The following is an 18,000-nucleotide window of genomic DNA, read 5'->3' as shown; positions in this document are numbered from 1 at the left end:
GTCAATTACTGTATCAACTCAATTATCTCCAGGCAAAAAGGGACATTTTTTATAGACATTCTTAAAATACTCCAAAATCACACATGAACCCCATAAAAGTATATCTCTTGATTGCCACGATCTGGGTGAGCAAAATATTCAAAAATCCCCCAGATCGGTTCAGGAGTTCGGGATTCGTATGGAAGTCTTATTTCTGACTGACTGCATACGAGGCTCCTGCCCAGAATAGTTCCATAAAATCAGATTTTGTGGCCGGTCTCTTTTGTGGACTTCAAATGTCCAAACAAAATCTCGAATAGCTGTTCGTGGAAATGCTAGCTGTGTGCCCCTTGATCGGGAGATGGTTTTCACCGAACGCCACCTCTTTCAGATGGATTGGAACAAAATGAAGTGATCCTGGGAGTCTCAGCATTGTTCGGGACGCTAAGTGTCCGAAAATAGTTCCATACACTTGACGACCAAACACCGCTGGACGTGTTCGACAAAACAAGATGGCCGCTGCCACGTGTTCATGCATATGCACCCAGTGAACCACTTAGAACTTTCAGAGTTGTGGTTAGAGCAAGTGTCAATAAGGTCAATTGGCGGCACATGACTGCTTTGGGTGGTCCAAGGGTTCGGTACAACATTCGGTATACGAACCAGCTGGGGCAAAGTCTGTTCGGTTGGGTTTGTATACCGATCCAGGTGAAATTAATAAAAAATTATGTCCAGGAACAGGGCATCTGTTACACCCCTCTCAGGCAACATTTTTTAACATATTTAAACAAGAGGTTTAAATATGTTAACCTTTCTCATAGCTAAAATGTTTCATTCCTTTTATTAATTTTGTAGCTCGACACTTTTTCTAGTCCGATAATATCCTTCTTTAGAACAGGTGCCCAAAATTGCCCAGCAAATTCAAGATGTGGTCTTTATGAAGAGGCAAAATTATATTCACATCCCGAGAATTAATGCCCTTTTTTATGCATGACAATACCTTACTGGCCTTAGCCACGGCTGATTGACATTGCATATTGTTGCGTAGTATGTTGTCTACATCAATTCACAAGTCCCTCTTATGTGTTGTTATCCCTTTCGCTACCATTAAGGGTATAAGTTGCTTGTTCATTCTTTACACCAAAATGTAGAACTTTGCATTTTTCTACATTAAATTTAATCTGCCAATTGAATGCCCAGTCACCCAGTCTATCGAAATCCCTCTGCAGCAAGGCAATATCCTGCTCACATTGTATTACTTTACTGAGTTTTGTGTCATCTGCAACCAATGAAACATGATTTTCAATGCTTTTTTCAAGATCATTTATAAACATGTTAAATAGAAGGGGTCCCAGAACAGAACCCTGAAGGACACGACTTGCCACCTCTGTCTAGCTTGAAAATGTACCATTAATGACAACTCTCTGTACTGTATTTTAAAGCCAATATTTTACCCAAGAACAAAAATGTTCATCTAGACTGATTTCTTTGAGTTTGAACACTGATCTATCGTGTGGAACTGTTTTAAATGCCTTGGCAAAATCCAAATAGATCACATCCACTGCAACACCCTGATCTATACTTCTACTTACTTCTTCATAGAATGCAATCAAGTTAGTTTGACATGACCTGTGCTTCATAAAACCAGCTGATTTTTGCTGATAACCACATTCTTCACAAGGAATTTCTGAATATTATCCCCTAATAACCTTTCAAATACTTTCTCAGCCACCGAAGTTAAGCTCACATGTCTGTAATTTCCAGGCAAGGATTTTGAACCCTTTTTGAATATAGGAACCACATCTGCCTTCCTCCAATCCTCCAGAACACTTACTGAAAGAAAAGTATCTTGAAAGATTAAAAACAGAGGTTCACTTATTTCCACAGTTAGTTCCTTACGTACTCGTGGATGAATACCGTCAGGCCCTGGAGCTTTGTTTAAAACAAATTTGATGTCCTGGGTTATCAATTTTACCAGCCACCACTTAGTGAAAGTGATAACTCTCCATTTACGTTGACATTCTGTTGCCAACACAAATATTCAATATCAGCTGGGAGTTATAGTAATACTCTTTTCTGAAAACTATTTAACCAACAAATACTTTTCAGCTACTAATGACAAAGGTAAGTATACTTTAAACCACTAACTGTTGCAGAACTTCAACCTCTGTTAGGTAGTTGCTATTTGACAAACCCTAGTAACATGGAGATGTTATGGAAGAAATCCCTCCCTGTCCACATGTATTGAGGAGCACAGAATGGAGGCAGAGTGACCCATAGTACCACGGTGACTGGGCATCCACTGGCACTACGAAGGAGGGCAGGGCAATGAAGGAAATTAATATTTTCATGTTTGTGGACTGGCAATTCTCTGCTATGGTTTCTTTACAATTGAATGTATTATTGTTACAAATGTTTATTATACATGCAAAGGAGCTTGACATTCCTGTGAGCTAATGGAAGAAACTTTAATACCTCTCCTTGTGGATTTGGACTCCATCGGATTCTGAAATATACCTCTCACCCACTATGCATGTTTGAGCGGTAAAGGAAAGACAATTAGCAGGTAGAATATAGTGGGGGCAAGTTTGATAACCCCTCAGCCCTCACAATGATACCCCATCTTATCTTTAAGGACATGGCAGGGTAAATTGTTTAAGCAACCCCTGGATTCATTAGGAAAGAACAATTTTACAGGTTTTCTGCCCCACCCAGGTCCTTCTCTTATGAAACAGGGACCATCTGCCCCACTCTTAATAACATAGATCCTCTGCACCCCTGACTTGTGTGGTGTGAGGATAGAGAGACTATTATTAATATGTAGTTTGGGGAATCCTGTTATTGTAACGGCACCCCCAGGCATAAAAGGGGTTAAAAGCCGTTTAGATATTCCCTTCCAGATATACAGGCAGCTACTGTAGACACCAATCCACCGAACCGGAGAAGCATACGAATGCTCTCAAACATACGATTGCTGTAAACAGCCGAATAGGAAAATCCATACGAAAGGTTTACACTTCTAGCAGTCGAACTGGAACAGCATACAATAAATCCCCCCCAAGAACGAGACAAGGCTCCGTGTTGAGGGTCAAACAGGAACAGACTGAGCTGTGTCTTTATTGGCCTTATATACACATTTTACAGACAAAGACCCACCCAGAGGGTTTTGTGGAACATCCAATCAAAAAATACAACAAAGATAAAAACTCCCACAATGACATCACATTCCCACCTCTCTATCCTGGAGATAATTGTGAAGTAATCCAATTATCTCCAAGGACAGAGGCAAAACTCCATTAAGCACATGGCAGTAAAAAGAGAGTAAAATACAATAAAATACACAAGGTTACATTTATTACATAAAATACAGACATGCAACATATCCCCAGATAGCTTAGGTCTGAGCGCACATTATTACTGAATGACGCTCAGACCACACACATACAGTTCAATTGCCATGGAGCCAAAGTCTTTTATTACATGAATAGGCTCCATGGCATAGCTATCTGGGTTAAATTAGTTCATTCAGTAAATCAGTGAATGAACCGGCCGCGTGTGAACTGCAGACTGCTGCCATCCAGTGTTCAGTATGCATAGCCGCAGCCACCCGGTATAGTCAATTAAGCTGCGGTTAACCACGGCTTCTGGGCGGTCAATTGGTGGCGCTCACCGGCTTCTGGGCGGCCAATTAATGGCGCCTGCCAGCTAACCGCGGCTCCTGAGAGGCCAATAGACGGCTGTTTGTTCGGTAGATAGAATCTACCGAACGCCCAGGCAGAAATACATGAATAGACCTTTCTGCATAGGAAAATAAAGTATTTAAATCCCGGTCCATAGTCAAAAGGCAGCAGGCAGGCAACCAGGCTCCTCCAATGCACAGTGGCGAGATTGGTCTTGTCACAGTTATTTATTACATACAAATGCTGAACAAAGCAGAATTTATTCTTTAGATCATTGTATACTGGCAGATTCCTGCATCAACAGTATTTTATAAATTTACTTCATCAATTGTATTTTATATATTTACTGTATTAACAGTATTTTATATATTTACTGCTTCTAATAGAATTTGGCCATATACATAATATAAAAATGCTATTATTTTATAATAAAAAAGTAACACTAGTGGTCATCACTTATAAACCAAAGCAGAACAATATGAGTAGGGAAGCAACCCTATAAAAGGGTTTCCCTCAAAGACCTTTGAAAACAATCAAAGACAGGTAACACAAAGGTAGCATAGGGCTGCACCACAATACAACAATAACATGTAGGTATATATCTTTCTAGTTCCAAAAGTCTTGTATAAGGTACTTGAAACCAATAGGGTCTTAGAGCCAGATGGTGGTGTTCTTTACACTTCACAGATGTCCGTATGTCCAGAGAGGGGCTATATAAAGTGAAGCTAATAGTGCATTAAGTCTCACTGGGTATAGATAAGATCTTAAAATAATAGGGTTACACTCACATTTGGTAGAGCTTAAGCCAACTCTGGTGTGTATAGCGTACAACGGTATGATCCCCACTTAACAGGTATGACGTGAGTGTTCTTGATGATGGAAGTGTCTAGAACTGAAAACGACGAAATAAAAGGCAACGATAGTGCTCTCAATAAAATATAAATATTTGGTAAGATATAATAAAAATTATACTCAACAGCATAGGTGGTATGATCTCCACCTGGGATTCTTTGGAGTAGAACAGGGTAAAAGTTTTATATGCCAGGTGGTTTGAAGAATAAAATAATAAAATAATAAAAGATAGTGGCACAAGTACTTCAGTGACCAAAATCTATTTATTAGTAAAAAGGCAATTATATAGTTACGTAGTTATATAGCCAAAAAGAGACTTGCGTTCATCAAGTTCAGCCTTCCTCACTTATGTCTCTGCTGTCAATCCAAAAGAAGGAAAAAAAAAACAGTCTGAAACACTTCCAATTTTGCAACAAACTAGGAAAAAATTCCTTCTTGACCCCAAAATGGCAGTCAGATATCTACTTGGATCAAGCAGCTATTAGCCCACTAATTAGAAATTATATCCCTGTATCATATGTTTTTGGAAGTATTTATCCAATTGCTGTTTAAACGTCTGTATGGACTCTGATAAAACCACCTCTTCAGGCAGAAAATTCCATATCCTTATTGCTCTTACTGTAAAAAAACCTTTTCTTTGCCTTAGATTAAATCTCATTTCTTCCAGCCTAAATGTGTGACCTCGTGTCCTATTTATAGCCCTGTGTATGAACAGATGTCCAGATAATGGTTTGTACTGCCCCGAATATATTTGTATAATGTAATCATATCCCCTTTAAGGCGTCGTTTTTCCAAACTAAAGAGATTTACATTTTTTAACCTTTCTTCATAACTAAAATGCTTCATTCCTTTTTATCAATTGTGTAGCTCGTCTTTGCACTTTTTCGAGTGCCATGATGTCCTTCTTTAGAAAGGGTATCCAAGATTGCACAGCATATTCAAGGTGTGGTCTTACCAGCGGTTTATAAAGACGCAAAATTATATTTTCAGCCCGAGAATTTATGCCCCTATTTATGCATGCCACAACCTTACTGTCCTTAGTAACTGCTGATTGACATTGCATATTGCTGCCTAATTTGTTGTCTATAACAATTCCCAATTCCTTCTCATGTCTTGTTACCCCTAATTCACTACCATTTCAGGTGTAAGTTGCTTGTGCATTCTTGACCCCGAAGTGCATAACTTTGCATTTCTCTACATTACATTTATTCAGCCATTTTAGTGCCCAGTCCCCCAATCTATCTAAATCCCTATGCAGCAAGGCAATATCCTGCTCACATTTTATTACTTTACAAAGTTTTGTGTCATCTGCAAAAACTAAAACATGGCTTTCAATGCCTATTTCAAGATCATTTATAAATATGTTCAATAGAAGCGGTCCCAAAACAGAACCCTGAGAGGCACCACTTACCACTTTTGTCCAGCCTGAAAATTTACCATTAATGACAACTCCATCCTTAAGCCAATGTTCGACCCAAGTACAACTTTATCCTTAAGCCAATGTTCGACCCAAGTACAAGAATATTCATCTAGACCAATTTCTTTTTGTTTGAAGACTAACCTCTTGTGAGGAACCGTATCAAATGCCTTGCCAAAATCCAAGAAAATCATATCCACGGCAACAACCCGATCTATACTTCTACTTACTTCTTCATAGAATGCAATTAGGTTAGTTTGACATGTTTCATAAAACCATGCTGATTATTGCTAATAGCATACATCCAAACGTGTTTCACCATAAAAGGTTTTATCAATGGAGTAAAAACACTCAACCAGTTGCATGTTGAGGTTTATATAGGTATAAAACAAATTAAAATTGGCGCCAAATTGCTTTGTCCAATAGCAGAACAGAATGTGATTGCATATAAATAACAACATAAGACATTTAAATATTTGAAGATCTAACATTAGGGAATCAAAATGTACATAATATTACATAAAACAAGCATTTCTAGGTTTATTTTCGGTATTGATTGCCGAAACATGTGGTGCGCGTCGTCAGAGCATCATAATAGCAGGCCCGCTATGCCTTATGGGTGTCAGGATCGGGACAGGGATCCAACACGCAGAGTACAAACAGGAGAAGTTACGTATACCGGACCTTAGAATGGCCGGACTAACGTAAGGAGTAAGCAAAGAATGGTCTAGAGACAAGCCGAGGTCGAGGGAACGAGAGAGCAGGTAAACGAGAGACAAGCCGGGTCAAAAAGGTAATAGAGGTAAGCAGGGTAGAAATAATACGAGCCGGGTCAGAACCAAAGAGACAAATAGAAATAAGAGCGCTGAGTGACTAGACTAGCTAGAACCACGACAGGGCAATGAACCAATACACAAAACCTTATTTTATACCCTGGTTCTAAATAGATGATCACGCCCCCGACGAGTCCTGATTCGTGCTCAGGACTTGATTGACAGGTCGGAACGGATAGTCGTCATGACGTCGGCTACTAGAGCCGCGTCATAAAAGGAGGCGGATCAGAGGCGTCCGGCGTGTAAACGGCCGAGAGGACTGCGAGGAACGAGTGAGTCAGCCCCTCTGAGAGGGCGGAATTCTAAGTGTCTCACCTCCTCTGAGGTAGAGACAACAGGTACCCTGACAGTACCCCCCCTCTCAGAAACGCCCACCGGGCGGAAGGAACCGGGACGAGACGGAAACCGGGAATGAAAAGCCCTGCGGAGGCGAGGAGCATGCACCTCCTCCTGGACCACCCAAGACCTCTCCTCAGGAACATATCCTTTCCAGTCCACAAGATATTGTAACCTCCCCCGAGAAATTCGAGAATCGAGGATGGAGTTGATCTCATACTCCTCCTGGCCCTCAACCTGAACAGAGCGAGGGGAGAGTGCAGCGGAGGAAAACCTGTTACAAACTAGAGGCTTCAACAAGGAAACATGAAAGGAGTTAGGAATGCGCAAGCCAGGTGGAAGGGCAAGGCGATACGCAACAGGATTAATTCGAGTCAGAACCTTGTAAGGACCAATGTAACGAGGCGCAAATTTCATAGAGGGAACCTTCAAGCGAATGTTTCTGGTACTCAACCATACCCTATCCCCTGGAACAAAAACCGGAGCCGCCCTTCTACACTTGTCTGCGTGTTGTTTGAACAACGTGGAATTATGAAGGAGAATTTGTCGAGTCTGATCCCACAACTTCCTCAAATTGGCAACATGGACATCAACCGACGGTACCCCTTGGGAAGGGGAAACCGAGGGAAGAATAGGTGGATGAAAGCCATAATTCATGAAAAAGGGGCTAGAACGAGTCGAATCGCAAACGAGATTGTTGTGTGCAAACTCCGCCCAAGGAATCAGACCGACCCAATCGTCCTGGTGTTCGGAAACAAAACAACGCAAATATTGTTCAATCTTTTGGTTGGTGCGTTCAGCAGCTCCGTTAGACTGGGGATGATATGCAGAAGAGAAATTCAATTTGATACCCAATTGAGAACAAAAGGATTTCCAAAAACGGGAAACAAATTGGGGACCTCTATCAGAGACAATTTCGGAGGGTATACCATGTAAACGAAAAATCTCTCTCGCGAATATCTCAGCCAATTCGGGAGAAGACGGAAGTTTAGGTAAGGGCACGAAATGAGCCATCTTAGTAAACCTGTCAACCACCGTGAGAATAACAGTCTGTCTTTTAGAAATAGGCAAATCGACAATGAAATCCATAGCCAAACAGGACCAAGGTCTCTCGGGAATTTCCAAGGGGTGCAAGAGCCCACAAGGAAGCGTATGAGGTTGCTTAGTCTTCATACAGACCTCACATGCCCCGACAAAATCCTTGATATCCTTACGTAATGAAGGCCACCAGAAATCTTTAGAAATCAAGGAACACGTCTTGCGTATGCCAGGATGCCCAGCCACCTTGCTGTTGTGAAAGCACTGCAACAGTTCCAGTTGGAGTTCAGGAGGAACGAAGTGCCGTGCCCCGGGAGCCTGTCTGGGAGCCAGATGCTGTACCCTCATGATCTCGGCAAGCAACGGGGGGTGTATCCTGAGATTCGTGTTGGCGATAATATTGCACTTGGGAACTACAGAGGACAAAACCGCATCAGATATAGTAGAGGGTTCATGTTGGCGAGACAAAGCATCGGCCTTAGAGTTCTTAGAACCAGGTCTATAAGTGAGCACATAATTGAAATGAGTGAGGAATAAGGACCAACGAGCTTGCCTGGCGGACAAGCGCTTGGCTTCCCCAATATAGGACAAGTTCTTGTGATCTGTCAAAATAGTAACAGGGTGCAAGGTCCCTTCCAATAAATGTCTCCACTCCTTTAAAGCCATAATAACCGCTAATAGTTCCCTGTCACCAATGTCATATCTGCTTTCAGGCCCAGACAATTTCTTGGAAAAAAAAACACATGGATGTAACGGTTTATCCACACCTAATCTTTGAGACAAGATAGCACCTATACCTGTCTCTGAGGCGTCTACCTCGAGTAGAAAAGGCAAAGACGTATCAGGATGAACTAAAATCGGTGCTGAAGCAAAAAGATCCTTGAGTGTTTTGAAAGCAACGAGAGCTTCAGTAGACCAAGTCTTAGTGTCAGCCCCCTGTCTAGTCATATTGGTAATAGGCGCAATAATAGACGAGTATCCTTTAATGAAGCGCCTATAATAATTGGAGAATCCAATAAACCTCTGAATGGCCTTGAGTCCCCTGAGCAATGGCCAATCTAAAATAGATTGGAGTTTAACCGGATCCATCTTAAACCCGTCCCCAGAAATAACGTACCCAAGAAAGTTTATCTGAGACTGGTCAAAACTACATTTCTCCAATTTGCAGTACAATCCATGTTGTAGAAGTTTGCGCAATACCCTTCTGACTTGTCTGTGATGAGTCTCAATCTCACTAGAGTGTATAAGGATATCATCCAGATATACAATAACGCAATCATGTTGAAATTCCCTAAGAACTTCATTAATCAGGTCCTGAAATACTGCTGGTGCATTACAGAGACCAAAAGGCATTACTGTGTACTCATAGTGCCCGTAACGGGTATTGAAAGCTGTTTTCCATTCGTCTCCCTGTTGAATTCTCACCAAGTTATACGCCCCTCTGAGATCTAACTTGGTGAAAATTTTGGAGCCTTTTAAACGATCAAAGAGCTCAGTAATCAAAGGAATCGGGTAGGCATTTCTAATAGTTATTTTATTCAATCCCCGATAATCAATACAAGGCCTTAATGTACCATCTTTCTTATTCACAAAAAAGAACCCGGCCCTGGCAGGGGAGGAGGATCTCCTAATGAATCCCTTGTCCAGGTTCTCACGAATATACTCCTCTAAGACTAGGTTCTCCTTAGTAGATAAAGGATATACCGTGCCCCTCGGAGGCATGGTACCGGGCAAGAGTCTGATCTTGCAGTCAAAGGACCTGTGTGAAGGTAGAGTGTCAGCATTCTTCTTGTCAAAGACTGCCTTTAAATCCAGGTATAGGGGTGGTATTTGTAAGTCTGTAGATTGGGTAGAATTAACCAGTGTGTCAGCTACGCAAACCGGTGAGACCTTCTGTAAGCACCTGCTTTGGCAACCTTGACCCCAAGAGACTATTTCACCCAATTCCCAATCGATAATGGGGTTATGTTTCTTAAGCCAAGGATACCCCAAGACTATTGGAACAGAAGGAGATGAAATAAGCATAAAAGATATACCTTCCTCGTGTAAGATACCAACAGTTAAGTTAACAGGTATGGTCTCATGAAAAATAACAGGTTCAGATAATGGTCTACCATCTATGGCCTCAACGGCCAAGGGTCTATCCCTTAGCTGGGATGGGATAGAGTGTTTAGTGACGAAGACTTGGTCAATAAAGCTTTCAGCAGCTCCGGAATCTATCAACGCCATAGTATTTAATACTCCCTTCTCCCAAGCTAAAGAAACAGGTAGTAGAAGCCTATGATCTTTATAGTCATGTATAGAGGACAAGATAGAAACACCCAAGGCCTGTCCTCTAGAGGAACTTAGGTGCGAGCGTTTCCCAGGAGGTTAGGACAGTTTAGGCGTAGGTGACCTCTTGCTCCACAATACATGCACAACCCCTCCCTTCTCCTGTACTGTCTCTCCTCTTCTGAGAGATGAGTATTGCCTATTCTGGAAGCGCTAAAGTTGTAGATTCAGGACTTTGGAATGAGGGAGCTAGTCTAAAGGAAGGTCTACGGGTTCTATCTCGAGTGTTCTGTCTCTGTCTTAAACGTTCATCAATTCGAGAAATAAAATAAATTAAATCCTCCAAACTTTCAGGAAGCTCTCTTGTGGCAACCTCATCTAGAATTTCGTCTGATAGTCCGTTTAGAAATACGTCCATATAAGCCTGTTCATTCCACTTGACTTCTGCTGCCAAGGATCTGAACTCTAAGGCATAATCAATAAGGGTTCGGTTATGTTGTCTAAGACGTAACAGTAGTCTAGCAGCATTAACCTTTCTACCTGGAGGATCAAAAGTCCTTCTAAAAGCAGTGACAAAGGCATTATAATTATAGACTAATGGATTATCATTCTCCCACAAAGGATTACCCCATCTCAAAGCTTTATCAATGAGTAGTGTGATTATGAATCCAACCTTCGCCCTATCTGTAGGGTAGGAGCGGGGTTGTAATTCGAAATGAATACCTATCTGGTTTAAAAAACCTCGACACGTATCCGGAGAGCCACCATAACGTACAGGGGGAGTTATACGGGATGAAGCACCTACTGTGGCTACCTCTAGGCCTGAACTTACAGGAGAGATGAATGCAGTACGCATCTCTTCTGATTGGTTACTAGAACGAGATAGTAAGGCTTGCAACGCTAGAGCCATCTGGTCCATTCTATGATCCATGGCCTCAAATCTAGAGTCAGGAGAACCGACCTGAGTGTTTGTACCTGCAGGATCCATTGGCCCTGTCGTAATGTCAGGATCGGGACAGGGATCCAACACGCAGAGTACAAACAGGAGAAGTTACGTATACCGGACCTTAGAATGGCCGGACTAACGTAAGGAGTAAGCAAAGAATGGTCTAGAGACAAGCCGAGGTCGAGGGAACGAGAGAGCAGGTAAACGAGAGACAAGCCGGGTCAAAAAGGTAATAGAGGTAAGCAGGGTAGAAATAATACGAGCCGGGTCAGAACCAAAGAGACAAATAGAAATAAGAGCGCTGAGTGACTAGACTAGCTAGAACCACGACAGGGCAATGAACCAATACACAAAACCTTATTTTATACCCTGGTTCTAAATAGATGATCACGCCCCCGACGAGTCCTGATTCGTGCTCAGGACTTGATTGACAGGTCGGAACGGATAGTCGTCATGACGTCGGCTACTAGAGCCGCGTCATAAAAGGAGGCGGATCAGAGGCGTCCGGCGTGTAAACGGCCGAGAGGACTGCGAGGAACGAGTGAGTCAGCCCCTCTGAGAGGGCGGAATTCTAAGTGTCTCACCTCCTCTGAGGTAGAGACAACAGGTACCCTGACAATGGGGGCTGTAGTGCTGGGTTAATAAACTACATGTCGGCAAATATATTTGCCGACATGAGAGCCAGCCACAAAACTTGGCTCTTTGTTGGAAACCGGACAGGGAGGGGGAGTGTTTATGACCACATATAGTGGTGGGAGATAGATGGGTTAAATAATGTATGAATAAATTTAAAAAATAGATGTTCACGGCGGCCATCTTATGGGGGGGAAGGATGAATGGAATAGGCATGCTAAACAGGTATGGCAGCCATATTAGGTGTGGAAAAACATTAAAAGGCCAAAATGCATTTGGAAATATGTTAATTGCCTTTATTAACTAATAAATAGATTTTCGTCACTTTAGTATTTGTGCGATTATCTTTTATTGTTTTATTCTTCAAACAAACCTGTCATCTACAACTTTTACCCTGTTGTACTCCAAAGAAACCCGGGTGGGGATCATACTACCGATCTTGTTGTCGTAGATCAGTTAGCCTGCTCTACCTTTGTGAGTATATTTTTTATTATATCTTACCAAGTATTTATATTTTATTGAGAGCACTATCCTTGCCTTTTATTTTGTCGTTTCGGGTTCCAGACACTTCAATCATCAAGATCATTCCCACCATATCCTTTAAGTGGGGATACACACCAGAGTTGGCTTTAGTTGTACCAAATGAGAGAGTAACCCTATTATTTTACTGTCTTATCTATACCCAGTGAGACGTAATGCACTATTAGCTTCTTCACTTCTTATCCCCCCTCTCTGTACATACGGACATCTGTGAAGTGTAAAGAACACCACCGTCTGGCTCTAAGACCCTATTGGTTTCAAGTACCTTATATAAGACTTTTGGAACTATAAAAAAATATACCTACATTTTATTGTTGTATTGTGGCGCAGCCCTACCCTACCTTTGTGTTAATGTTTTTATAATATAGTTTTTATTCAGATAAAACATTATGAATTACAATGAAAAAAAAATAAAAATGGACAGACAGATAAAGCTATTGTGTGTTTTATTTCCAGACCCAGCACTCAGTGTGCAGTGAAAGCTGTATCCCTGGGTACAGAAAATCCTACAAACAATCCCGATTCTCCTGTTGCTACGATTGTGTCCATTGTCCTCAAGGTGAAATAACCAATGACACAGGTAAGTGAATGTCTTGGAATCATTCAAATATAATATCCTGTTCAACTCATTAAAGGGACACTATAGTCACCAGAACAACTACAGCTTATATAAGTTGTTCTGGTGAGTAGAATTATTACCTTCTAGCTTCTGTTTACATTACAGCCTAGTGATAACTTCGCTGGCCACTCCTCAGATGGCTGTTAGAGATCCTTCCGGGGTCATGGCTGCCTAAAATGCATCTAAACATTCAGTATCTACTCCCTCTGCATGCAGACACTGAACCTTCCTCATAGAGATTCATTGATTGAATTCATCTGGAAATGCTGATTGGTCGGGGCTGTGTTTGAATAATGCTGGCTCTGCCCCTGATCTGCCTCCTTGTCAGTCTCAGCCAATCCTATGGGGAAGCATTGTGATTGGATCAGGCTACCACTTCTGATGATGTCAGCAGACTGCTTGTTTTTCTGAGGCAGACAGGGCAGAGCCAGCAGCTTCAGGCTTGAATACAGCAAGATTTTTACTATATTTATGGAGGCATTAGGGGCCCAGGGGGGCTAGATTGTGGTTTTACATAATACATGTTTGTGTTCCTGACCCTATAGTGATCCTTTAAGGCTCTAGGTACTTTTATGTTTTGCACCAACAATGTAATATGATAATATAGAGATCTGCATTTCCAGCACTCATTATTTAGGGATATTAGAGTAAAAAAAAAGGATTTTGTGTTATGTAATATGAAGCTAGAGATGGTAAAGTCGAGATTTGAGGGTTAAATCCTTTAAGTTATATCCTTATGCCACTTAATTGCAACAAACAACAGACTGGCAAGACAGACGGCATAAACCCCTACCTGATAGATTTAGAATTGACTGACTCAAAGGACACTTATCCTGCCTTAATTAAGTTGGATTGGCTTCATACTCCTCCCTTAATTTGGGGTGAACCTGACAATTTGGTTTGTATGAAACAGCACATACCAGTTGACCAAATTGGGTAGACCGAACATCAACCGTACATCGAGTTCTCAATCTCCCACCAATCAAGATCCTTTAAGTACATACTTTGCATCCTACTTACATGCATTAGTGAACTAGCTTCCCAGTATAGTCTTAAATGTGGCAACCTCAAAACCTAGCTTTGTAGGCCTATTCTGCTGTTTTTGAATCTTCCCAGATACAATTCTGCAATCTTAGACCAGGGCCGGCGCATCCATAAGGCGGAACAAGCGGCCACTTGCCCGGAGAGCGCTATATTGGAGTGGCACACAGCGCTCCCTCCTGCCAGTCACTCTGTGTAGCATGGCCAGCAGAGTAATGCGCACCGCGGTACAAGAACATCTGTTTCCTTAACCAGGTCGGACTGAAAGGAAGTGCTTACTGAGAGAACACTTCCTGTCAGTCCGGCCGAGTAAAGGAAACTGGATGGGGGGTGGAAGAGCACTATAGGATAGGGGAGGGGGGATAAAGAACACTATGGGGCGGGGGGTTGTAAGGAACACTATGGGACATGGGCGGGTGGTAAGGAACACTATGGGGGTGGTAAGGAACACTATGGGACAGTGGGAGGTTGGGGGAAAAGAACACTATGGGACAGGGAAGGGGGAGGAAAGAACACTATGGGACAAAGGAGGGGGGAAAGAACACTATGACACAAGGGAGGGGGGAAGAACACTATGGGACAGGGGAGTGGGGGAAAGAACACTATGGGACAGAGGAGGGGGGAAAACACTATGGGACATGGGAGGGGGGACATAACACTATGGGACAGGGGAGGTGGGAAAACACTATGGGACATGGGAGGGGGGAAGAACACAATAGGACAGGGGAGGGGGAAGAACACAATGGGACAGGGTAGGGGGGAAGAACACAATGGGGGAGGGAGGGGAAGAACACTATGGGGGAGGGGAGGGGGGAAACACTATGAGGGAGGGGGGAAGAAAACTATGTGGAGGGGGATAAACACTATGGGACTGGGGGAAGAACACTATGGGGAAGGGGGTGGAGAACACTAAAAAAGATGGAGAGGAGAGGAACAATAGGGTGGAGAGAGAGGAACATTAAAGGGGGGCACTAAGGTTCAAGGGAGGGAAGGGAAAAGGAACACTGGGGTAGAGGGTCCCCTAAAAGAGAAGGGAGAGGAACATTAAAGGAAATGAGGGGGCACTAAGAGAAAGGTAAGGGGGGTAAAGAACACTAATAGACATAGAGGGTAGGAGAGAGGAACACTAAGGGACATGGAGGGGAGAGTTGCACACTGGGGTGCCTGAGTAGGGAGAAAGAGACAAAGAGGGACATGAGGGGGGTGAATGACACACCGATGGGCCTGGGGGTGAGAAAGTTCACAGATTGGCTGGGGATGAAAGTGACACACAGAAGGGCCTGGGGGTGGAAATACAAAGGGGCTGGCGTGAAAAAGACACATAGGGACTGGATTAAAAAGAGACACAGAGTGGCTGGGAGGAGATAGACAGGCTGGTAGTGGAAGAGAAACACACAAATGAGCTGGTAAGAGTAAAAAACACAAACGGGCTGGGAGAGAAGGAGACACACAAATGGGCTGGGGGGAGTAATACACACAAAGGGGGTTGTGAAAGATACAAGGGAGGTGTAAGACACACAATGGCGAAAAATAGGGGAAAAGATACACTAAAGGGGGGAAGACATTTTAAAAAAAGGTGGTAAGAAGAAAGAGGTGGGTTAAGAGGCACACAGGTGACAATGCTTTAGGGTGGGGGATGGGGGGGGAGGTGGAGGGCACCAAAATCATCTTTGACTGTGTACCCAAAAGTCCTTGCACTGACACTGTGCAGTACTGCCCCAGGAAGCACCTCTAGCAGCCATCTGAGAAGTGGCCAGTGGAGTTATCCCTAGGCTGTAATGTGAACACTGCCTAAAGGGGATAATTCTACTCACCAGAACAAATACAATAAGCTGTAGTTGTTCTGGTGACTATAGTGTCCCTTTAATATATAACATTTTGCACAGAACTCCTCAATGAAAATATTTTAACATTATCTTTTTAAATATATTATGTTCTGTTTATAGATATGGAAACATGTACAAAGTGTCCAGACCGTCTATGGCCTAATGAGAAGAAAGACACATGTATCCCTAAACTCATAACATACCTCTCCTATGAAGATCTACTTGGTGAATCTCTGGCTGTGGCATCAGTGTTGTTATTTCTTATCACTTGTTTGGTTACAACTATTCTCATAAAACACCGAAATACCCCAGTTGTGAAAGCCAACAACCGAGATCTAAGCTTCATTCTTCTCGTCTCTCTAAAAATTTGTTTTTTATGTTCTTTGCTATTTATTGGTTATCCACATAAATTAACTTGTATTCTAAGACAAACTGTGTTTGGAATAATTTTCTCCATCTCTGTCTCATCCATTTTGGCCAAAACAGTGACAGTTATTATTGCATTTAATGCGACCAAGCCGGGAAGCAAGTTAAAAAACTGGGTTGGATCCAGATCTTCTAATTCCATTTTACTGTGTTGTTCCTTGATACAAGTAATAATATGTTGTGCATGGTTAGGAATTTCTCCTCCTTTCCCACATGAAAATATGGAAGTTGAAGTTGGGACGATAGTAGCTGAATGTAATGATGGGTCACAGATTGGATTTTATAGTGTGCTGGGTTACATGGGATTTCTGGCCTTTGTTAGTTTCTTTATAGCTTTTTTAGCTCGGAACCTTCCTGATATGTTCAACGAAGCCAGGTTTATCACATTCAGCATGTTAGTATTCCTCAGTGTGTGGATCTCCTTTATCCCAGCCTATCTGAGCACCAAAGGGAAGTACGTTGTGGCTGTGGAGATATTTGCAATCCTGACATCTAGCACTGGGTTGCTGGGGTGTATATTTATTCCCAAGTGTTATGTTATACTTATTAGACCAGAAAGAAACACTAGGGCATTCATGATAAAACAATAATTGAAGAAATTTGCATTCTTTAAAATGTGTGTATTTAGCAACTCAAATTTACGAATATATTTAATAAATTAATATTTAAAAAAAAAATACTGCTTTCTGATTAATTTGATTTATGCTTGTAGGGGAAGCTGACAAACAGTGAGATGACTAAAAATATTTTGTAAAACTAATATTTATGAATACGCTGTACAAGATATGTTTAGGCAGATAAGATGCATAGTTAACAAGAGTTAAAATACACTCTAAAAGGAAGACCTAGATGGCGAAATAAAACCAAAAGCAACATGAAATATATCCACCCAACCCTATATATCAACATTAAACAGTGCATAAATGGAGACTCGCCCACACAGGCACTGGGTAAAGCAAAAATAGCATTGTCAGTGGTGTCAATTACTGGATGGTTTTTACTGGTTGTGAGTGGGGTGTTTCAGTGATTGTTGGTAAAATTTAGAGATGGTGGGGGGCTTAACTGTAACTCCAAAATTTTACTCTGACCCTGCCTAGTCCCTTCTTTTTTATGTTATTACTTAGAAATAGAAGAGTAAATAGAAGAGAAGAGGAAATGATTGGGAAGTGACAGTGCCAATTTAATGCCATTCCCATTATTAGTCCTGCAGGAGTCCCCTGCAGGGCCAGTGCTATCCAAGCACCGGCCCTGCTATGTGCCTTCACAGACCAGTGATCTACCTCCCAGGTCCGAAGGAGCTGTGCTGGCAGCCGGCAGGGAAGGAGTTCTTTGGAGCCCAATCCCAAGAGCTTTGAATCCATTATCAACAGTGCTGTCTTACATCTCTCTGTACAGAGTGCTGCATTGGCATTGCCCAGCATGCAGATAGAGCACTGGGCCCACTCTTTGGGTGCAACTGCATGCCCCACGAGAAGGCCACACTCTTAAGGTCTTTGGGTACAACTGCATGCCCAATGAGAGGGCCAGATCTGCAAAGAATAGTATCTTCTTCAATGGGCCTAA

The 18,000-nt window shown here is 42.3% G+C and overlaps 1 protein-coding gene across 1 annotated transcript in view; it reads left to right on the top strand.

Moving 5' to 3' along the window:
- Positions 1-17,027, top strand: part of LOC134582716 (vomeronasal type-2 receptor 26-like) — a 94,778-nt gene extending 77,751 nt beyond the window's left edge. Inside the window, exons 6-7 of the mRNA XM_063439359.1 lie at positions 12,982-13,105; positions 16,132-17,027. Coding sequence (XP_063295429.1) covers positions 12,982-13,105; positions 16,132-17,027 — 1,020 coding nt within the window. The remainder of the gene's footprint in view (positions 1-12,981; positions 13,106-16,131) is intronic.
- The last annotated feature ends 973 nt before the right edge of the window (positions 17,028-18,000 follow it).

The sequence above is a fragment of the Pelobates fuscus genome, chromosome 13 (assembly GCF_036172605.1).
Source record: "Pelobates fuscus isolate aPelFus1 chromosome 13, aPelFus1.pri, whole genome shotgun sequence".
Lineage (NCBI taxonomy): Eukaryota > Metazoa > Chordata > Amphibia > Anura > Pelobatidae > Pelobates > Pelobates fuscus.
Note: the sequence above shows the minus strand (reverse complement) of the source record. Positions and strands in the feature narration are given on the sequence as shown.